The following is a 23,755-nucleotide window of genomic DNA, read 5'->3' as shown; positions in this document are numbered from 1 at the left end:
GGCCATGACATAGTGGTCTAACTGCATTTCCATTGAGTGTCTGGCCTCAAGTTTGCTTTTTCTTTCTGCATGAAAGTATTGGTTTTAACACCTCTTGTAATGGTTTGGAAATGGGGACTTCCCATGCTGAGGTCCATTCATACAGTATTTCCATTAGGCCAACAATAAAGTTTTGGGGTTTTTCTTTTAAATTTGAGATTCTTATGATACAAGATAACCAATTAACAATGTTTTTCCATTGTCGAGATTTCACTTGGTAGATATCAGAAAAGCCCGACCTTTCTATTTACACAGCACTAATCCCTTTAGTTGCTTGTCAGTGAGATTAGTGTCATGGAACCTTTTGTCAGTGGCTTAAGGAGGTTTCCAACAAAAAGTAACAGCTTTAATACCTTTAAATTTTTCTTCATTCACCAAATATTCACTAAATATGTAATCTTTTGATATTTTTGTATTTCTCTAGCACTTTCTAAGTCAGTATTTTATTGTTGCTGTTGCAACTCTACCTTTCAATTCTAGGAATCAATAAATTGTTTAATTTCAGGGGCAGCTTGGTGTAGATTTAATATGCTAAGTTTTCTATCCAAGCCCGTGTTGGCCAATGCATTACAGTGGGGAAGAAAAAAGTGCAGTCAACTCTGTGTCTAAAATGTGTCTGTGTAAGAGGTGCTATATTAAAAGAAATTGGTTTTTTTTTTGCAGAAAGCCATATTCTTGAGGATGTAAACAAGTGTATCATTGCATTGAGAGAGCAAAATGTGGACGATTTAGATCGTACAGCAGGTGCAATCCGAGGCCGTGCTTCAAGAATAGCTCATATTGTTTCGGGTGAGATGGACAATTATGAACCAGGGGCTTACACTGAAGGAGTGATGGCGAACGTTCAATATTTGACCAAGAATGGTAAGTCTAATTTCTGTGCTATGTTGTCAGTTTCTTTAGTGGCATAAATTTTCTATTATATGCCACATTTAAAGTGATTCCTTTGCTTCTCAGATCTAAGACACTAATTAAGCACTAATGATTCACTAAATGGTTTCTAATCCGCTTTCAGCATTCCATCCAATTATGATACTACGCAGTAATTTTCAAAACTGCATTTGAATGACGTCATTTATGTAAGGTTTTTTTTAAGTTACTAAAAACTTTTATTGAAATTCTTAAACACGAGTAACAATGTCTGGAGACTTGTAACTGATGAGGTAGCAGGTTTTCGCTTTGTTTTACTGGCATCATTAAATCTGGTTGAAGCATATGAAAGGCAAACTCAGAACGAGAAGCAGGTTTATGATTTGTGTGTACTTACCACTTTTGAGAAATGATGAGCAGTGATTAAATATCCCTTCGGTTTTGTTAAGCAAATCTGGAACTTCCCAAAATAGTTAATAGTATCTATTCCCCTTTTCTTTATCTTGGTGTGGTGGTTTGACCCTGGCTGGAGGCCAGATGCCCACCAAAGTCACTCTGTCACTCCCCTTTTCACCTAGACAGGGGAGAAAATATATAGTGAGGGGCTCACGAGTCAAGATAAGGACAGGGAGAGATCCTTCTGCAGTCAGCATCATGGGCAGAACAGACTCAACACAGAATAAAGGAAAGAAAACTCTCTAATTTATGACACTGCGTAGCCAGTGACACCAGTTGGGTGATAAGTGCGACCAGATGTTAAAGCAGCTCCTCCCACCCCTCCCTTCTTATCAGACTTCACTTTAGTCAGGATTTTGCTCTCTTCTCCCCCCACCCCCCATCCCCCTGACCATTTTGGCACGGGGAGGGGCAGGGACAGGGGGAATGGGGTTTCAGTCAGTTCCACAAAAGCTGTTCTTCTCCTTAGCTGGGGGGGGAACATTCCTCACACCCTTCTGCTGCACCGTGGGGTCCCACCGATGGGAGACAGTCCTTCTCAAAGTTCTCCAACGTGATTCTTTTCCCACAGGGCTTCAGCTTTTCACCAGCTGCCCCAGCATGGGTCACTGCTATGGGGTGCAGTCATAAATCACAGAATGTCTGTCAGGTCCAGACGGCTCCAGCCTCGTCCCCCTCGGGGTCACAAGCACCCCCCGCCCCCGCCCCCAGCAAACCTGCTCTGGTGTATATCTCTCTCCCTCGCTCATCTCTGTGACTCTGTCTCTCTCCACGGGCTGCAAGTGCTGACAGAGCCTTACGCCAATGTGGGTCACAGCATCTCCTGTATCTCTGCACCTGCTCCAGCGTGGAGCCTCTCCACGGGCTACAGGTGGGGTCTCAGCCTTTTCCATGGGCTGGGCAGGGGCACCCGCTCCACCATGGGTTTCTCCATGGGCTGCAGGGGCATCATTTTCTTCTGGCACCTGGGGCGGTGCCTCTTCCCCCTCACCTTCACTGACCTTGGTGCCTGCACAGTTTCTTACATCTTCTCTCTCCCTTTGGCAAAATGCATCTGCCTGAGTTATTTTTTCTCCTAAATGTGATTCCCAGAGGTGCTGTGACCATCTCTGATGGGGTTGGCCCTGGTCAGAAACGACTCTGGCCTTGAGTCTGCCAATGGTTACTCTTCTGGACCTGCAGAGAGCTTCTCGCTGCTTGCAGAAACCACCCCCTGCAGTACCCCCTTCTCTACCAGAACCCAGAGCCACAAAACTATGACACCTGTATTGGAATTCAGCTCTACTGGCAGCAGGGGTGTAACTAACTGCACTATTCTATAAATGGCTTACAGCAGTTTTTTATGTGGATCTCTCACCTTTCATAGTGTTTACTGGAAGAACAAAATCACCTCTGGACCTTCCAGGACTTCATGTTTCCAGTGGCCAGCAGTCTAATAGTTGGGCAGTTAAAAAAAATGCCATTACGAAATCTTACGATAAGTCTTAGCATCTCTGGAACATAGCATTTAGCTTCATGAACTCAGAAGTTTAAATCCTAACTCTCTAACTCTCTACAAACTTCTAGTATCTTCAGTTTGACTGACATTTACTTTATTTACTGGTAGAAAAGACAGGAATTTGGTTTGAGCTCTTAATCAGTTCAAATACATCCAGGGCAGAACTGTCATAATGTGAAACAAGAGTGAACTGACATTGCAAAGAAGTGGCAAAAGGGACAGAATGGTTTGAAGAGTTTGAAATAAACTTGCTGGTTTTTATCTTCTTTTCTGACACTTTGATGAGAAAATCTGAGAACTTTGAACATGACATTCTGTTTCTTTGCTAAATTCTGGAAGTGCTATGACAAATACCGAGGGAAGCAGCAATTATTGGAAAGCATAGTTTTGATTCCCATGTAAAAGCTGAGCCCTTCTTTCTTGATACTGGTAGTGTTTAAACACATAGAGAGTTGACACTGATTTCTGTTCTGTTACCTTGTTTTGACAGTAATATATAATGCACCTAAATCTGTCTGTCTACAAAAAGCAAGAAGACATAAAAGTGGTTTTGGTGGGAATGTTTGCCTGTCCAGAGGGACATGAAGCATGGTGTCATCTCCAATGTCTTTGCTGTACTTCAAACCTAAGAATCCACTATCTTTACATTATTCAGTAGGAGTGGAAAAAAGAAATGTACTTTTCATTCCTACCTGGTTTTGTATGATCTGCAGTGAACAGACATCAAGTCATGCAAGGATCTTTGGTTGCTTGGTGATTTTTCTTTTGTTTTGTTTGTTTGCTTTTAACTGTTCCAGCTTACAGGTAGGCTGCAGCCTGGGGTAACCCAAAACATTGTATTGCTTCTGGGTCATTCAGGAGCCCGCTGATTGCAAGGTACAGTTCACTAGCCCAGAACTGTGTGTTTATGCTGCCATTAGCTCTTAAGTTAGCTTTCATGAGTGACCTAGGGCAGAGAAATACATCCTTTATGTGCAGTGAAAAGGCAAAGTGTTACCTGAAGAGAAATGATTGCAGCTGAGTCTAGAGTTATTGAAAATAGAATTATAGAATAATAGTGTACACAGAAATTGCTGAGAAACAAAAGTGGAAATGAAAGAGAATGGGAACCAGCAATGGGAAGGACGCAGATTGGAAGTAACGGGACAGAGAAATTGTGCATAGAGGAATACATATATTTAATGTTTGTTAAGAAAATTTAAGAGAGACTGAGGTTTAATTGTAGCACGTTAGGGGAATGTACAAGAAAAAAAGTTTTAATTCTATGCATTACTGTATAGTCAAGAAAAGAGCATAAGAATGCTGAATTTATGGCTTCACCTGGATGGCATCAGACATACTTGAGATGGTAAATTGAGCTATTCAACAATAATGCCATAATGCTGACATACAACGAGTATAAAAAAAGGGCTTGATTTCTCAGTGCAAGTTGTGTAGTCCTGTTTAGATACAAGCTGTTGACAGACAAACTGATCTTTATGGCACCATACAGTGGAGTGCCTTCTGCTTTTTATCTTTCTGTTAGGCTGCTCCTCTATCTTGCCCATTTCCTTTCCCCAAGAAGAAAACCCCCAAGCAAACTACTGCCAAGGCCCTCTAGGAGCACCATTTACATCGTGGACTCAAGCTTTTAGAAGTTTGGTAGACCTGCTTTAGACATACGCTGCTAGGGTCTCATATTAGTAGAGCCTAGTGTCCATAGGATCAATCTGGAAAGCCATGGAGCAGAAGATTGCTGAAAGAGATATGTGATCTATGAATAGCAAGGATAGTTACGGTTGGACTTGATAATCTTCAAGATCTCTTCCAGCCTCAATGATTCTGTAGTTCATTTGGATGGCCACTGTATGTACAGAGTTCTACATGATACTAAGTTCATGAGACTACAAGCTAATTGTTGTGTGTAGTAGCACCATACAGACAGTGTCCTTTTTCTACATCACGGTGAAGTTGGGATATACTCAGTCCCCTCTTCTTCTCAGTTTTCAATGGGAAGGACATAAAGGTATGTGGGTAGGAGAGCTGCAAAGAATTCCAGTCCCTCCTCTAGATGATTGTAAGTCAGCACTGAGAATCACACCCTGGATTTATGTGCCTCAGGGTCTGTATGAAACCTTTTGGGACCACTGGAGAAGTGTTGAATCATGGGGTCTGTATGCTCTGTGCTGGCAATGGTTTAAACCAGCATTTCCTGTCTTATTTTACAAGTGCAAAGGTAGAGCTTCAGGCTGTGTTCTGGTATGCTTAAGACAATGCAAACATTAGTACTGGTGCCTCTCTGTCATTCCTAATGCCTACCACTGTTGATTAGACATTCCTAGTGTGTTAGATTGAAATATGCAGATCCTTGCAGTTGGATAGGGTTTGTGTACTGTTGCATGAAAGCAAAATGAAACCTTTAGAAACATCATTTATAAAAACCTAAGGTATTTCTGTTTCAGAACTGGAAGAGTAACTTTGTACTGAATTTTTAAATACCTAAGTCTACTCTGTTATTTTACTACCTGTCACAATCTGCAGCACTTAAATTTAAGCAAGCAATTTATATTATGGCATCTATCTGTTGGTACTGTAAATTTTGCTTGCGGTTTGCCTTCATGTCAAAGTATAATGATATACTACATGTATATGTGTATATATACACATATATAAATCCTCTTGTTATTTAGATCTAAGGATCTTGTAAAAAAACAAGGAGAAGGCTGGAGACAAAGATGCTAAGTATTTTAACTGTCTTGGGGAACTCCGAGTCCCTGTGCTTTTTTTATTCCAATAGTGCTGATGGAATTACAGCAAAAAATTGTCCACAGCCTTTTACAACCACAATTATGAAATATCTGGTTATTCACATAGGGATAGGGCTTGACTTTAAGAATAGTAATGAAGGGGTATTTGGAATGGAAACCAAATTTAGCAGTTCTCAAAGGTCAGCTGTAGGCATTACCTGGGGCAGGTAATGGTATGACACACAGTACTGTTCTCACTCCATTTGAAATCAGTCTTAAGACAGAGTTTAATCTCAGAGGCAGAATAGTGATATCAATAGTGAAGTTGAACATGGCTTCAAAAATTTCGTCCTGTCTCAGAAAATGTTTCTAAACCTGTGTCCTTAACTGTGAATTCCAGATACGTTCTCAGTATTAGAGGAATGTCAGATTTTTTTACAAATAGCCATACACCTAAATTGTGTAAGTCTCATTGAAAGTCATTAAAACTGTTATTCATGTGGCATTTGCGCTCATAAACTATGAAGTGTAGTGATTGAATTGAGTCACATTTAAGAGTTTTAGAGATTACCGCTCTTCTGGTGCAATGCCAGCAATGTTACTTGGAATCAAGGATTGAAGGACAACGTACACAAGAGGTGTTTTTTATTGTGTAATCTGCATAAGTGCAAGTTTTTAGACATTTTAGAGTAAGGGAAAAATGTCCAGACAGTCCCTGTGATTTACTCAAGAGGCTCAAGGAGCTTTACGTTGAGCATTACGTAAGCATAATTCCTATATATAGCAGGGGGATACCAAGGACAGTTTGTGCCCCCACTAGCTCCTTGCTTGCTGTGTAGGCCTGTTGCCTGGAATTAAAGTTACCTTCTTTTGATGTCAGAATTTTGTCCTAAAAGGCATTTTATTATTCTCACCCAGCTGTCTTCTGTACTGACAGTGTGTTGTAACAGCATACTGTTTGCTAATGTCAGTAATGCACTAATTAATGTAGTTAGTTGTTTATTTCTTGGTCCCAAGAGTGTTATTTTGGCCATCTTCGAGTACCTTCTCACTTGATAGGTCTTGCAGGGTGATCAGTTGTATAGCATCCCCACTAATAGTGATCTGCTCCACCTGGAACTGTACTGTACTTTATTAAATGATTCTGCAGGGTGGATTATGCCTACTGCATGGCTTTTGTCTGGAAAAAAGATAATTTACTTTAACAATAAAAGATACTAGTGTTATCTGCTACAGGCTTCCTTTCATCTTCTGCTTCTTATTTAGCTTTTCATTTCTTGCATGTTTATGTTCACAAGCCAATGACTTTGTATTTTTTGAGATGCTTCATGTGCGTTTTTCAAATACAGTTTGCAGGTTTTTCACAGCAGCTGATGCGAAATGACTGGTGGTTTCCCTTGTCCATTGTCTCGGGCTTTTGCGTTAGGGCTTGTCTGCTTGCTCCTGTTTAGAACTGTTATACTCTTTCACCCAAAAGACACCTGCCAGGTGGAATCATAAGAGAGCTTTGCAGTCTCCTTTCTCCTGCCCAATCTTAGGTTTGGTACTTATTGTATCCTCTTGTTGCATGTCATCTAAATCAAAATTGGGTGTGGGAAGCACCTTCCAGAGACTTAGTTGACTTTTCCTCTGATACATCTTCAGATTAGATAGAACAAATCAGCTGTTGATGTTCCTTACCTCTTCTTGTATAAAAGATACCAATATGACTGATTAATTTGAGGCTAGCTAAAATGAGTTGGAGGAACCTCACTCATTCTGTGAGCATGCAAAATCAAAAGTTTTCATTATGGAAAAGCCAAGCATTTTTAATGAAAAAAATACTTTCCGCTGCTCATTCATCCCTCTCAGAATGAGGTTTAAAGATAACAGTTGCTATTCAAGGCTTTTTAGCATTCAGAGATTTTTACCTTTGCTTGTGAAGCCCAAAGAATGCTAAAAGAAGAATGAGTCTTTTCACTGTAAAATATATTTTTTTTTAAATTCCTGAAACATTTGGTAGAAAAACTGGAGTGAGGTTAGAGTATGTATGCTTATAGAATTGGGGAACTTGTGAAACTGGTGTATAACTCAGAAAAGGAGCAGCTTGTAAGAAATAATTGAGAAGAGTATTATTGTAGGAGCTACAAGCGGGGGGAAAGGCATTATCTAGGAAAAACACTGAGGATGTTTGTATGACTTAGCCTAAAACATATAGTTGTTTATAAGTCCATGATTATTGCTTGAGCAATAACATTTCATTCTTAGGACTCTCTTGCAGAGCCAGTAACCTCTGCTCAGTTGAGTGTGCAGATAGATTTTATCCGGTAAGGTTCTGTTCTGATCCTTCTGTGAAACTGCGTTAGAACTGTGAGATGTGCTTCAGATGTGAATAATGTTCTGAAAAATATGGACAAATGTCATCCATCTTTTTTTTCTAGATAATAAAAAATGACCCTGAACGTGGCATTTCTTTTACCAATCTTCCTTTCATTTCCTGTACCTCAAAAAATAGGTTTTCCTCATTGTGGGTGAATGTTGATTATCATAGAATCACTTAGGTTGGAAGAGACCTTTAAGAACATTGTTTCCAACTGCAGCCTAACCCTGTCTGGTACACCTCTAGACCATTTCCCCAAGCACATCATCTACAGGCCTTGTAAATCCCTCCAGGGATGGTGATTCCACTGCTTCCCTGGGCAGCCTGTTTCAATACTTGACTACCTTTTCAGTAAAGAAATTCTTCCTGATATCTGACCTAAATCTCCCCTGGTGCAATTTCAAGCCATTCCCTCTCATCCTATCACTTGTCACCCAAGAGAAGAGACTGACCCCGACATCTCTGCACCCACCTTGCAGGTAGTTGTAGGGAGTAATAAGGTTTCCTTTCAGCCTCCTTTTCTTAAGACTAAAAAGCCCCAGCTCCCTCAGCCGCTCCTCACAGGACTTGTGCTCCAGACCCATCACCAGCTTCGTTGCCCTTCTCTGGACATGCTCCAGCATCTCAATGTTCTTTCTGTAGTGAGGGGCCCAAAACTGGATACAGTACTTGAGGTGCAGCCTTGCTAGAGCTGAGTATAATGGAGCTTCAGAGTACCCAGTACATGCTCACTGTCCAGGGTACTAGTCCTTACACACAGGCTCCAAAAGCTTTCCTTCCTCGCAAGAGAAAAATTAGTAAGAGTTGCACTTAAACACAGCATTAATATAAAATAATGTCTATCAACAAGCTAATAAATTTATTTTTGCAATTTCCAGTTGAGTTTTGAATGGGTTTTTTTGTTGTTGTTAGATCACTTTCCTGAATTAGGATAGTAAAACATTTCTCTTACCAACACAGGTTTGACATACGTGCTATTTTCCTCCAGCTGATTCTATGGGGAGCAGGGAAGGAGTTGAGGGAAAAGTGTCAGTTTAAGCACTGTTTGTGGAAGAAACTGGAAAAGGGAGGATTTTTCTTGGGAATTTGAAATCTTGCACCCCTGTTAATGAATTCGCTATTGTGATATATCTCCATCTGATTCGTGCTAATATGGAATTATGTCAGGGTCACATAATGAAATGTGACACTTTTATACCCTTGTATGGCTGAAGGCAATGTAAATAGTTTCTGGAGGGGGGCGGGGGGAGGGGGGGCAGGGCGAGCGGTCCGGCATAGCCGGCACATGCGCAGTCACTGTTACCTGGGGGCACATGTGCCATCACTGTTACTGAGCTACACAGCATCAGATGGTGAAAGAACACTGACCGGTCACAGAAAGAAGTTTCTCCTTTCAAACAGTATATAAGCACGAAACTGGAACTGTTCAGTGTGCGTCTTGGTGGAGTGGAGACTCCTGGCACACCCAGCGCTCTTTGCTTGTTTTTATTTGTTTAATAAATTGTTCAATTTGGTTATAATCCTGTTTGGGACCAAGTAATTTCTAACAATCATGTACCCTGGTAAAGACAGGTTTACTTTCAGTCTGCTTCTGGAGCAGAGAACAATTTCATAAGCCTTCCTTAAAGTCAGAACACCACCATTGCCTTTGTTTCTTCCACAAGCCCTTAGTAAAATAATTTTTTTATTCCTTAGGGGAAGTGAGGTTCAGTAAGTACTAGGTTGTTTTTTTTTTCCCCAGTCAGTATAATAAATCTTTATCTATCTGTGTTCTGGAAGACGGCTTTTATTAGGTGAGATTTTGTTTGTTTGGGTGTCATGTCTCTGCCCCCCATTCTTCCCCTGTAGAGTTACCCTTCTGTGTTCATCATATCTGACACTTCATAAATCTTCATGGCTTCTTTGCATCTCAGGCTACTCTAAGAAATGACTCATGACTTTCAATGTGTATATAACCTTTATCTATCCCTTTTAATATATTTTTCTTTTCTGGCTCTAAAGAATTACTGTTCTGGTCTTGTTCAATAGAGTCCATTCTTAATGACAGCCCTTCCTTAACCTGATAACAAGAACTACTACTGTTCTTTGTGCTAGGTATTTTTAACTGAAGCAGACTCTTTAGCTTGGACAGCTTTTATCTGTGTGCCCATATCAAAACCATTACTTTCGTTGCAGCTGTGACTTTCTTGCACAGGATCTTAAGTGCCTTAACCTCTGTAATGTTAAAGACCTTTCATTTGCGATTCTGTAGTCTTCCAGCTCTTTCACTTCCAGCTCTGTAACCTTTTTGGGTGATTTTGAATGTATTTCCCACAGCCTGTGCACCATTGTTTTTTCCATTGCTCTTGTCATAATAGTTTTGTCATGGCCTTGCACCTTGTTGTGGTGTTGCCCCAGTTAGCAGCTAAGCACCACCTAGCCTCTCGCTCACTTTCACCCAGTGGCATGGGGGAGAGAATTGGAAGAGTAAAAGTGAGAAAACCCAATGCCAAAGATAATGACAGTTAAAGAAGTAAAGCAAAATCCATGTGCTCAAGCAAAGCAGAACAAGGAATTTATTCCCCACTTTCCATGGGCAGGCAGGTGTTCAGCCATCTGCAAGAAAGCAGGTCTCCATCGCATGTAGTGGTTACTGGGGAAAACAAATGCTGTTGCTTCAATTGTCCTCTCCTTCCTCCTCCTTCCCTCAATCTGTAGTGAGTTGTCATATGGTGTGGGCTATCCCTTTGGTCGCTGTGGTCACTTGTCCTGGCTGTGTCCCCTCCCAGCCCCTTGTGTGCCTGCAGCCTACTTGCTGGTGTGTGGTGTGAGGAGCAGAAAATGCCTTGACACTGTGTAAGGACTGCTCAGCAGTAATGAAAACATCCCTGTGTTACCAACACTGTTTTTAGCACAAATCTGAAACACAGCCTCGTACCAGCTGCTGTGATGAAGATTAGCTCTATCCCAGCCCAAACCACCATGCACCTGCAAATGCTGATACCACTGTTGTTTTGCATTCTTTCAGGAGTTATGATAAGCATGCTGTCACTGTTGGATTTTTTCACTATTAACTTTCTGCATCTCAGGCACCAGTTTTAACAATGATTTTCTTTTGTCCCGCTGTCTTTTAGAACAGTGTAGTGTGTTGGAGATGGCATCTGCCTTACAGCAGTTGAAATTTGTGTCTATTTTATAAATCCTTCGTAACAGGGACATGTTAGTTTTCAACCTAGCAGCTTTGACTTTTTCTGATGCTTCCTAGACCAATTGGTTAGACACATCTGTTGGGTGTTTTTCCTACAAAAGAAAAACTGTTTTGGATTCCTTGGGATTTACAACTCTTCTAACTGTTTGGTTTTGTAACAGTTATGTGTCAGAGCATGGGCTGCCTCCAAAGCAGGGCTATGGACTGAGTAATTCTATTTCACAAATCATTAGTGTTAATTATCTGTGAGGACGCTTGTTTTTTTTATGGCTTCCTAAAGTGGCTACAAGGAAAGCTGGAGAGGGGCTGTTCACAAGGGCTTGGAGTAACAGAACAAGGGGGAATGGATTTAAACTGAAGGAGGGGATCCCTGGCACGGTTCAAGGCCAGGCTGGGATGGGGCTTTGAGCACCCTGCCCATGGCAGGGGGTTGGAAAACCAGAGGGGGCTCAGGCTGTCCAGGGGCCAGGAGCAGGTGATGTGTGAGGAGAGGCAGAGGTGGAGGGGTTTTTTAACTGTGGAGGTAGAGGCCAAGGAACAATCAAATAGAAGCCTACAGCTTCTGGAGAGAGGCAGCGGTGCCACACTCTTCTTGATTGAGACAAATAGCCCTGCACAGGCAGATAACGACAAGTTGCAGCACAAGAAGTTCATGTAGGATGGGGTGGTGGGGTGTGTGGCTGTTTATTAAAAGCTTAATGTACCACTGAAACAGAGATGTGATAAAATTTCTGTCCTTGGAGGTTTTAAAGACCTAGCTAGATGAATCTATGAGTTAGTGTTGGCCTTATTTTTAAGGAGGAGACTGATCTGAATGATACGTGGCAATCCCTTTCAAACAATGTGTTTGGTTTTATTTCTCATGTTAGATACAGCTGCATTCATGTGAGAGATGTCTTTTCTGGGCAATTAAATCTTCTAATGCATTTATACTCTGCAGGAGCAATCGCAAATTCCAAGAGTTTCTTCTCTTCCTTAGTGACATGCTTCCTATTAAAACATGTAGTGTTAGTATTTTAGAAGGCTATTTAGTGTAAAAGGGGTGCAGGTGCCTCATTCTGCATCTACAAACTTCTCCAGAATGCTAATACAGGTTTCTCATATGAAGTCATCATGTATCAGAGGTGAAGCAAAGTAAAACAGCATATGGATGCAATCAATCTATGTCATCTAATTTAATATGTTTCAAGATAGGGAAATAAATATGGGCCTGTGGGCACTGTTTTGCAAAGTGTACCTTTGCTATGTAGCGTGCTCTTTTAAAACTATGTTGAGGGTTTTTTGTCATAAGACCTAACAGGGTTTTGGCAGTGTTCTAGATTTATTCTAAATAAACATAGTCATCATGTATTTGCTCAATTTCTTTGCTTGTCTTGCTTATATATTATTGTGAGACGAATAAGGAAGGTAAGTACCTGTACCGAGGAGCCCTTCAGAGATTATATGTTAATAGTTTTAGAAGGATTGTTAGTTTTATTCAGTTCTAACTGCTGTTCATGGGTTGATAACTGATGTTCTTGAATATTAAAGTTTTCTGTTCTGAGTCTTCGAGTAAAGTGAATTCTTTCAACATTACAGGTTAGGAGGAAGTACTTTTGTAGCCAGCTTTTGGAAACTCTAAACCACAAATGAAGAACAAAAAAAAAACCCTTCTGGAACTTTTTGAGCCTTTCCAAACTGTCCTGGTTCTGGCCAGGCCAGAGTTAACCTCCCCAGGCAGCCAGCCCAGGTGAACTGGGTTAGCCCAGGTAAGCTGAGTTAGTCTGGGCTGTTTCCCCACCACCTGGCATCACTTCCCCTTAAAAGAGGCTGTTTGGGGAGGGGTGCTCCTGGATGCTTCCGGTGCTGTCCAGTGTGGCTGGGGCATTCAGTCTGTAGGTTCATGCATCATGAAGCACCCTATTTGTTGGGTTGGTAAAGTACTCTGTGTTATCACTGTGTGTGAGTGTTAATGGCTGTTGTTGTTATACTTTCAGGGGGCTTTTGTCAGTGAACTGTCCTTATTCTAACCCATGGAGGCTCTGTATCTTTCTCGTCCAGGAGTGGCCTGTAGTGCTCAGCCACTGTTTAGGGCTGAACCACCACACATACTCTCTCTGTAGAATTGAAAGTAGCAGGAAATCTAATTGACGCTTGCTTTCTTGACTGTCAGCTGTGTGCTGCAGCTGGAGTTCACCCAGACTGTATATGCAGAACATTCAGTGCCTATTACAATTAATCACTTCTCACTGCTTCTCTAGGTTGTTGTACAGAACTTTCTTTCTCTAAAGATCTTCTTCCTGTTGATAATACTAATGTTATCGGTAATAACCATAAATTTAATTCTGCTAATTTAATTAGTCACTAGTTGATAAAGAGGTTTCAGGTAAATACTGAAGAGTGTTTAACGTTATTGTAAGGTGGTTGGCTGAGACAGGGTTTCTGCTGTGGGACAGAACATGTACTGTAGGATGGAGTCCTTGTCCTTACAGGGAGTGCAAACAGCCCATTCAGATTCTTCCTTTGAATGCTGTTTTATCTCGGGGATAAGAACCAAGGGAAGGAGCAAGTTGAATAGTGGCCAGAATTAGCTCAGTATTCTACCTCTCCTCTCCTTTTATTTTGTGTGGTATCCCATCCTGCTGGTACACGAGAGCATCAAATTCTGTTTCTTTATCTTTTAGAATAAAACCAAGAAAGATAAAATTTTGTGAGGCTGAGTAGTCTAATTCTTCAAGTCTTGCCTCAGTGGGGGTCTTTTGTGTGTATGATCATCTGCTCACTCTGTTTTGTCTGTGCTTCATCTTTTGGGCTTCCATTTACCTTCAGATTCCACTTGAAATAATTTTCAGAATCACTTTCCTGTTTAGTTTTAGATTTTAATTAGATATATTAAAAATGTTCTAAAATAACTGTGCTCTTTGTGGTTGGTAAACAGTTTTGATAACATGAAGAGGTGATATACCGGTTCAATCCAAATGTACGTGATAGCTTTTGAAAAGTTTCCCTGAGAAATTTTGGTCAAAGTCTGGACACAGTCCAGTTGGGCAAAGTCTGAGGTTTCTCAATGGTTAGAACACACCTGACCGTGTGCCTTTCTAAATTTAATGTTTCTAGCAAGAGATGGGCAGAAAAAAAACATAGTTACTGCTTGTGTTCTGCCTGGTCTTGCCCTTTTTTCAGTAGCTGAGTGTGTTGAATGTACTTTGGCCTTCTGTTATGGATATGCATTTGACTTAGTGCTGAACTTAATGGGCTCCTCAAGACAGTGCAAACCCACTGCTTCTGTGGAGGCAAATTAATTCTTGCTATGTTTTGTAAAACACTGTCTCTACTTGGAACATTATTTATGAAACTCTGCCATTTTTTCTATTTTTGCTATTGCAAGACAGTCAAATCTGTGTGGTGTCTCAGAATTAATTGTCAAATACAGAAATAGAAATAGGGTTTTTTGTTTTGTAAGGGTCTTGCTTTTACAGTCCTGTATTTCATCTTTTATGAATTGAATATAGTGTGGCATGCAGAGAAAAAACAAAAGTACGTTTCATTTTTGTCCTTTAGATGTAAAATAAGGCAAAAAGAAAAAATCCCAAACTGTTGTAAAATCTACAAAGCCAAGTTGCTAGATAATGAGAAATGTTAAGATAGATCAGACAAACCGAGCATATGTTAGGGTACAAAGGGTTCTTTTGCAGATTTGTGGCCTAGACTTGTTCTACTTAAAATAAATGGATATTCTACCTTTTTCGCTGTAGAGAGCATGTAGTACTGCAGGATTGCATTGGCAGCTTGACATTGTTAAGTCAAACTGAAAGGAGATGTGACAGATAATGGCGTGAACCACTGTCAGAGTAATATATATTTAGTTCTAGTGTTTTACTCAAACCATGTATGTCAGTCTGCGTGTATTACAAACTTCAGTAACATCTTACTCATTTTAGACAGAGGGTCCCTCTTGGAGTAGTGTGGCAAGATTAGGTAAATTCTTCCTATTTTGTTTATTCACATGGTTGTGTTTGGTGGCTTTTTGTCTGAAGTGAGGTGTTCCTTACACTGCTATAAAAGTTAAGCCTGAAAAGTGTCTTTAGTTACACCCCGAAGAGAGTACAAAAAGATGGAGAGAAGGAGATAACATTGCATCAATCGGTATTGCTTGTTTGTTTGGAATACAATTTGAGCATTTTCTCAGTTAAAACACTAGTTGGAGAAATTTGATTTCTCAGTTTGTTATTGGCTAGCATCAGCATTTGTCCCCCAAGTCTAGTTAGTGGAAACGTTACTTTTGTAAAGGGGGAAAAAATGTCTGTTTATGACCTTGTTTAGTTGAATAATCTTCAAATTTTTTAGATTGATTTACAGTTGAAACTCAGATTCAGGAAATCCTTAAAGATACAATTTTGAACCCACTCCTGTATAGAAAACCAAAGGTGCTCAGATTCAAGCACTCGCTTAGTGTTCCTTCAAGTGGGGAGGGTGCTGTGTAGTAATTGGGACCAGATTGCAGGAGTAATCAACCTTGCAGCTTGAAGTAGTGTGCTGCTTCGGTGCAGGTCTTTGCGCTGTTGACTTCACTTCAGAAGTTACATGGCAATCAGCAAGCAAAGCTTAGAGAAGGCTGATGCAAGCTCCTTGCCAAAATGATGTAAGGTATTTTTAGTCTCTGTCTACAGATTTATGGCAGAATGTAGGAAGAAGCATTCTGTGCCATTGTGTAAGTGACAAAAAGTGCCCCGTTGTGAGGATGGTGACTAGGACTCCCATGCAATAAGCACTGCTCAATACAAAAGAGAAGTTCCATGCTGGGTACCTTAGAGTAGATGCTCCTCTGCTTTGCAAGCAATATGTCCTGTTCAGGTTGTGTTTCTTGCAGTCATTAAGAGTGTTTTCTGGACCATTTGCTAGCTATGCTAGCTTCTGTAAATGTAGAACTAAAGATAAATATTTTGGAAGATGTACTCGTGGATTATCACATTTATGTAAGGTAGAAATGCTAATCTTCTAGTTTCTGCTCTGTCTTTATGCAGCTGTAGCAGTTTAGAGTGTTTCTGGAGACCTAGGGAGAGTGGCGAGATCAAGGGCAACACCTAGGACAGAGCCAGCCCTACACTGGTCTTATTGCTGAGCACAGTGTAAGGGTCCATTCCCTTTCCCATCTGAGAGGCAGCCATGTTGGTTACTTTGTGTTACACAAACTTCATTAAACTTAACTGTCATAAAACATATCCTGAATTATGCTGCCTGCTTTCCCCCAAACATCTATGTCTATTCTCAAAGACATTTAATTACTCAATTGCAGTAGTAATTTTAAACTCTGTAATTCTTACTGTACTGCTTAGCAGATAGATGTATTTTTGTCCATTGATCTGTGCTGAAGGCATGAATGGAATGAAGGATACCAACTCCATATCGTGCCTAGAGGATTGTTAAAACAATATGAATGTCAAAGTGGCAGAAGATCACCCCTGCTGATCTTCAGAAGCACCATGTGCTTAACCCCTTGCTGCTCGGGGTTTTAATTCATGGCAAGATTTTGCCCCTTGCCCTGTGGCTTTTTTTTTCCTCCCCCTCTAGTTTCATGTATCAGCCGTTCAGAGCACAGCATTGGATTAGAGATACTCACTTTTCAGGGGTGAAGGCATTCAAATGTTACCGGTCTCCTTTCAGTGAGGCTTTCTGTGCATGTCTTTCCCCCCCACCTCCCCTTTGGGAGGAGGGGCACCCAGACATGGTAAAAATGCCAGATGTGCTTCTCTTGGTTCTTTGTATGTTTTCATTTCATTTTTAGAGATGATGTTGGTGATGAGATTTTCAGGAGGAGTAGTTGCACTGTAGTTTAGGGAAAAGGCAGAGCCTGTACAGTCTTAAGAGCTTACAGAAAGACTTCATAGGTGACCATGCTTATATCTACAATGAACACCACCTTGCTGTATAAACACAAAAGAGTAATCCATAAATCTGAGTCAGAAACGATCTTACAGCAATTTTGATTCATATATAAAGTCCCTTTCCCAAAATGAATTCAATTAATGTAATGCTTTCTCATAGACAGAAATTTCTGAGATTTGCATTACCTGAAGACCCATCTTAATTGGCTTTCCTTTCTTGCCATCTCTGTATTTTTCAAACCCTCGCTTAGGGAGGAATAACCCCATGCACCAGACCAGTACTGGGTTGGGGCTGACCTCCTGGGAAGGACTGTAAAGAAGGACCTGGGAATCCTGGTGGATAAGTCAAGCATGAGCCAGCAATGGGCCTTGTGGCTAAGAAGACCATAGTATCCTGGGGTGCATTAAGAGCAGCATGGCCAGCAGGCTGAGGGAGGTTCTCCTTTCCCTATACACTGCTCTGATGAGGCCACATCTGGAGTTCTGTGTCCAGTTCTGGGCTCCCCAGATCAAAAAAGACAGGGAACTACTAGAGGGAGTCCAGGGAAGGGCTCCGAAAGTGAGGAGACTGGAACATCTCTTGTATGAGGGACGGCTAGGAGACCTGGATCTGTTTAGCTTGGAGAAGACTGGAAGGAATGATCTAGACTCTTTTCAGTGGTGCCTGGTGACAGAACAGAGTGCCATGGGCACTTACTGGAATGCAGGAAGTTCCATCTGAACATGAAGAAAAACTTCCTTACTTTGAAGGGGACTGAACACTGGAGGGCTGCCCAGTGAGGCTGTGGAGTCTCCTCCTTTGGAGATCCTCAAAACGCTCCTGGATGCAATCCTGTGCAACCTGCCCTAGGTGATCTTGCTTTAGTGGGGAGGATAGACCAGATGGGGGTCCCTTCCAACCCCTGCCAGTCTGATTCTGTGCTTGTAAGTAACAATTACCGATACATTTTAATAAGATGTGCTTAATTTTTTTCCAGATAAGTCAGTACATTTTTGAAGCATAAGTTGTGTTTTGGGTATGATTATAGGATAAACAATTGGACTCAAAAATACAGTAGACCTTCTGTGACGTTTCACTAAGCAGAGGTCAGATATATTAGTGACAGCTAGTGTTTGCCCACTGATGTTATTGTTCTAGCTAGGTTTCCCCACTACATTTACATGCTTAAATTAATAATCTTCTTTATCCTCCAAATGAAAACAGTAGCTTGGCCACATCCCACCCACTATAACAGTTTTTAATTGGAAATGAAATCAGATACTAGGTATTAAAAACCAGGGTGCTTTGTCTGTCCTCAGAGGAAGTTAGCAAAAACTCAGTGTCATGGTTTTACCCTGGCTGAGAGCCGAGATCCATGCAGCTGCCTGCTCCTTAAAGGAAAAGAGCAGGGGAAGAGGGAAGGGGGGGTTGAGAGGCAAGGGAAGGGAAAAGGAAGGGGCAAATAACCCCAAAACCAAGACACTAAAAGGCCCGTGGGTTGGGATAAGGATAGTTTACTAAGATAACAGAAAGTTACAATATAACAATGCTAACAGGACTTTAGAGCAAAAATATATGAAGCTGTTGATACACAATGCAGTTTCTCACCGAACCCACAACTCAGGCTGTGCCACCCAGAGCCGTCCCGGAACCCAACCGTCCCCCCAAGAACCGCACGTCCCGGAGCCGCCCCTGCTCTTCCTCCCGTCAGCCCCCGATATCCTGGGCAGGACGTAATTGTCATGGAATACTCTCTTTGGCCAGTTGGGTCACCTGTCCTGGCTTCGCCCCTCCTTTCTCATGAACAGAGAAATACGAAGAGCTGAGACAGTCCTTGGCTGTCTGACAGCAACTAGAAACATCAGGGTGTTATCAGCACTGCTTTCATTTTAACTCTCAAACACAGCATTCCATCCACTGCTACAAATGAAGTTAACTCCATCCTGACCAAAACCAGGACACTCAGTGAGATTAGCCTGTTACCACACTGATACTGTTTGATGCCAGAGTCCAGTCCTAGAAGCAGGTTAGAGTTCTTAACATCCCTCTAGATTCCCCTCCATGCTTAGAACAGGTTTCTTCCCTGCCTGTTCCAAGTGATAGAACAGAGATTGTAATATCTTTCAGGTATTTTGGTTCTGTGTGCTTTGTCTTGAATAGATAGGAGAGTGTGTGAGAATTGAGCAATCAAGGACTTGGAATAGAAAGTTTCAGAAATAGACTATAAAATGGTAGAGAAAATGTTATGGTCATACTTGAGAAAATAAATTAAGCCAATTTTCTATGACTCAAAAATTGCAATTTACCAGACAACAGGTGTAAAAAAAAAAAAAAAAAAAAGTAGCAATATTTTTTCTTTAAAAATAATAAAAATTATTGTGTTTATGTAACATTTTGGCATGTTACAACTTGTATGTTTACAAACAAATCCAGGAACAGAATTTTGTGGAATTCCATTTTTATTGGGTGAAGCTTTGGGGATCTTCTGAAGATGCTTGGATTGCCTTCTCTTCAAAAGGAGAAGATGCACTAAGAGTTACAAGCTTGGGGTGTAGGCCAGGATAATACTAAGGAGGAATTTTTGTGAGGTAACAGTAAACATGTGGTACAAGCAGACTGCAAATGTGCAGGTAGTCTCAGCATTCCAAAATGTGTGAGGAAGCCCACTCTTTAATCATGGGAATGGTAATGTATAAAGCCTTAGCCAAAAGTGGCAAAGTATGTGCCATGTTCCTGGATGTCTGTTTCCCAGCACATGGTCTCTAGTACAATGGTGAGTTCATTGCATGAAGTGAATTCTGTCATCTTTTCAGTACTTCTATCCAGATCAGCTTTAATGCGATTTCTATTATAGCTCAAAAGAGGTAATTGCTCTTGAATGCCTTTAAATGATTCTAAATAGCTTCTAAATAATGTTTCCAAAGGTTGGTCTTCTTACAAAGACTAAAATAGTCTTCCTTAACCCAAAATATCTGTTTATATACTTTGTTAAGCATATTCTTATTACTTCAGATTTTCATAGGAATTAACATGCTAAAATAAAATCAACAAAACCCAGCATGTAGTAATACTCATGAAGTCTGGGCTTTTTTTTTTTTTTTTGGTTGTTACTTTGGTTTTTTTGTTTTTATCCTAATTAGGACCATTCTCTTGCTTAAACAGTATATTGCATGGTGCTTATTTACTAGAAACAACCAGGACTCAGAGATTCTGTTTGTTGATTTATTACTAAACTCTTAGGATTTCTCTTCCCTACCTACGTTAATGACAAGCTGTTGTCTGTTCAGATGGGTCCTCTTCCATGTTATAGCAGCACTTTCCTGTAGGAAGAACTTCCATTTCCTCTTAATGGTTTGTAGGCATCTCCTGTATCATCTTTGGTACGTTTGAACAGTTCCAACTGAGGAGTATTCGTTGAGCAGTCTTTAGAAATTGCCTGATGTATTAGTCAGCTCACTGCTCTTGCTGGCAGGGATTTGGCCTTGGATATAACAAAGTCATTGAGGAGAAACTTCATTAGAAGTCTGTGATGACAAATTCGGTTCATAGAAATGGGGGCTGCAATTGACAAGTCAGTTTAAGCTGCTCTAAAGGCGCCTTTTCCTGGGAGCAGTGGTGCCCTAACTGCCTTGTCCTACCTCCTTCCTTGCCAACTGTCTGGCCTGGTAGCAAGTTGGACAGAACCACCTCAAAACAGGCTTGGCAACCAGAAACTCAAGTCTTGTTGCTTCAGTTCCTTGACCTTTGTCATCAGGCTGCTGTATGATCACTGGTTTTGAATTGAGGACATATGTGTGGAGGTTTGATGTGATAAAACTGAAGCCTCTGTGTACCCTTGAAATTCACTTACGAACAGTAATTGCTTTTTCTTTTAGCTCTAGACCCAGGGTATGTGCTAGTCTCAGCTGTGTGCATCACAAGACATTCTCTTTAGGGCAGATGCCTCTAACTTAGGCCTAGTGACTTGAGTTAAAGAAGGTCATGCTGTTCTGTGTGTGAACTCAGTTCAGGAGGATGGCTGTTTCCTCAGCACATAAAGGCCCTGTAACGGCAGAGAAATGATGAGATAAGACAGGACCACATGTCTCCTAAGAAATGCAGAGAAAAACTCTGAAATTCTTTGCCAGTATGACCTAGGGGGAAATGTCTTTCTCATCTGAGATGTCATGATCAGTCTGTCCTTGAGCGTGGCAGCAAAAGTAGTTTGTTGATATGATCTCAAAATGTCTGTCTCTTCTTACCGAGGCTGTGGCTTGTCTCTGCATCTCATACAGGGGTATCTGTCTCCCCGAAACCAAAACTACCTCTCTGTTTTTCCTGTATGTTTACATACAGGTAAAAAAGATCTCTTTAAGGCACCACTAAAGACTTGAACAGTGATGTTTAGTTGTAGGCCTTGCCCTAATTCCCAGCTGGAGTGTGCCACACAGGGAAGGACTCTGGAGAGAGAGCCTGAGCTAGAGGAAAGTCCAGGGGCTCATAGGTTCCAAAGTCAGGAGCAATTACCCTTGTCTGGCCCCATCCAGTCTTAAATTGTATCTTAAATTGTTTTCATGCAAGTGAAAATAACTACGTTTTTTCCAGGTAGGAAGTTGTATTGGTATCATGGGGGTGTGGAAGAGAGGGATGAATCGTGTTCCTTTTCAAACTTAGAAGCAGCAATTTACTGCATTGTTGTTAGTTCATAATGCACATTGCCAATAATTAGGTCTCTATCAATCATTTCTCATATTCCAGGATGGTTCTTAAAGATGTAATAGCACATAGCTGATGTCAGATGTTTGGCATAGCTAATATGTAAATATGTGTTAAAAACATAGATGTATTTTATAAATAAATACTGTATGTATGTATATATACCTAATTGTATGTGTATTTTTGTGTGTATGCTTAGCCATGTTACTGAATGCTCGCTGGTTATGCCAGCAGTGTTAGAACCTGGCAAGTGCACACAGTGTTGCATAGTGCATACGTTTCAGGTTTCACTGTTCTGTGTGTTTGTGCCTGCCTTTAAGAGAAGGAAATGCTAATTATGCCTTGCATTACTAGCAGCTTCTTTTATATGTAGCAAGGCTCTGCTTTAGCTACGTTGTGCTGTATTACACTTCTAGCCTGTAAAAACTTATGCATGAAATGCTAAATCCTACAAAAGTAATGTATAGTTCTTTATGCCCTAGGTAGTCAAGGGGGAGGGGAGGTGGCAGGCATGATGAGGGATTTTAATTTCTTTTCCTCACATATTTGCCTAGGATTGAGATTGGTGGGGGGGAACATGAGCTAAGTGTTAGTGTTAGAGATTCCAAAAATGTTAATCCCTTTTCCTACATACAGCCTAAAAACTTGTTATCAAAGAAGGTGATGAAGTATGAATGGGAATATTTGAAGAAGTGGAAAGGATGTATCAAATTGCACACAGTCACAAAGCTCATAATACTCTTTCATTCATATATATGTGTGTATGTCTCAGCAAGTCACCTGATACAGTGTTATAATTAAACACAACCAATTTCACTTTATATCACATTTATACAGGCTTGAAGTTAGTGTCTGTACAATAGTGAAATCAAATTTAGAAAAAACCTTGTCTTCGTATTAGCATTGTATTACGTGGATTTGTAACAGTCATAAATAATTTGAAGTTTGAAACATCTGTTTGTTATCTGGTTAAACCTTTTCCAGTAAGTGCAGAATCGTCTTTCTCTGCATTAATTCCTCTGTTATGTAAATGTGGTTTTGAACATACCGAATAAAGACGTCTCCATCAGTCATTACAAAGTTATTTCTATTCTAAGTAGCTTGTCTTGGGTAGTGTAACTCGGGCTTCTGCCAGAAGAAGCCCTTGTATTTCAGATGACAGTTGCCTTGGCTTAGATGGGGTTTGTTTATTTATTTACCTAGTTTGTTGTATACCACTTTAGATTGAAATGAAATTATGCATAGGGTTACTACTTAGCAGTAAAAATGGGTTGCCAGAATATACAATGTTCTTTCTACCTGAAATTCTTAGATACCACTCAGAAGAAATCTGCAAGTGCTTGCATTTAAGCCACAAAAAGTACAAACTATACTTTGGTCTCAAAGAGTGAAATGAAATAAAGATTATGCAGTTGTTATAGTCAGAATATACTATAACCTGAATCTTTATAATCTGAATAAAGATTGCATGGTTGTTATCTAGATTTCTTATTCACCCTGCATTTAGGTGGTAGCTGGTTTGGGTTTTGAAAAATTTTTTCAACCATGCTTTGCTAATGCAAAGCTTTATTCCAGTTGCTGAATTTCTGCAACTGGAGAACTGTTTACATTTTCTGAAAGCAAACTATCTGTACCCATTACACTGACTTTCATGCTAGGTGATCAGATTATGGGGGATAATAAAATACTTGAGATACCACCACTTGCCACAACCCTCTGTTTATGCTGCCATGGAAGGACTCATCTGAACATTGTGCTGAAAGATGAAGGACATCCATAAATGAAATCTTTCATTCCTATGAATAAATTCTAGATTAGTTCAGTCTAATGTAGTGTACAATTCCTGGATATAATATCGCAAAATATCTTCAGGATCGTAGAGCTCAAACATTTATTCCTTTTCTTATATGGCTTTTTTAGTGCCACACAAAATTAAATGAACTTTAAAAAAATTAAGCTCGATATGCTTATGAGAATAGAGGAAAATGAAAAGGCAGAGGAGAAATAGTGATTTACCACACAGGACAAAAAATTCGTGGCAGAAAGTTAGCTGTTACTTTGATGCTTTACTATTTTTTTTT

The 23,755-nt window shown here is 40.5% G+C and overlaps 1 protein-coding gene across 1 annotated transcript in view; it reads left to right on the top strand.

Annotated features, from left to right (window-relative positions):
- Positions 1–23,755, top strand: part of CTNNA3 (catenin alpha 3) — a gene marked incomplete at its 3' end in the record, with an annotated part of 494,076 nt that overhangs the window by 394,790 nt on the left and 75,531 nt on the right. The window contains exon 11 of the mRNA XM_084264912.1: positions 703–903. Coding sequence (XP_084121038.1) covers positions 703–903 — 201 coding nt within the window. The remainder of the gene's footprint in view (positions 1–702; positions 904–23,755) is intronic.

This window comes from Gallinula chloropus (genome assembly GCF_964237585.1).
Source record: "Gallinula chloropus genome assembly, chromosome: 5".
Classification (NCBI taxonomy): domain Eukaryota; kingdom Metazoa; phylum Chordata; class Aves; order Gruiformes; family Rallidae; genus Gallinula; species Gallinula chloropus.
Note: the sequence above shows the minus strand (reverse complement) of the source record. Positions and strands in the feature narration are given on the sequence as shown.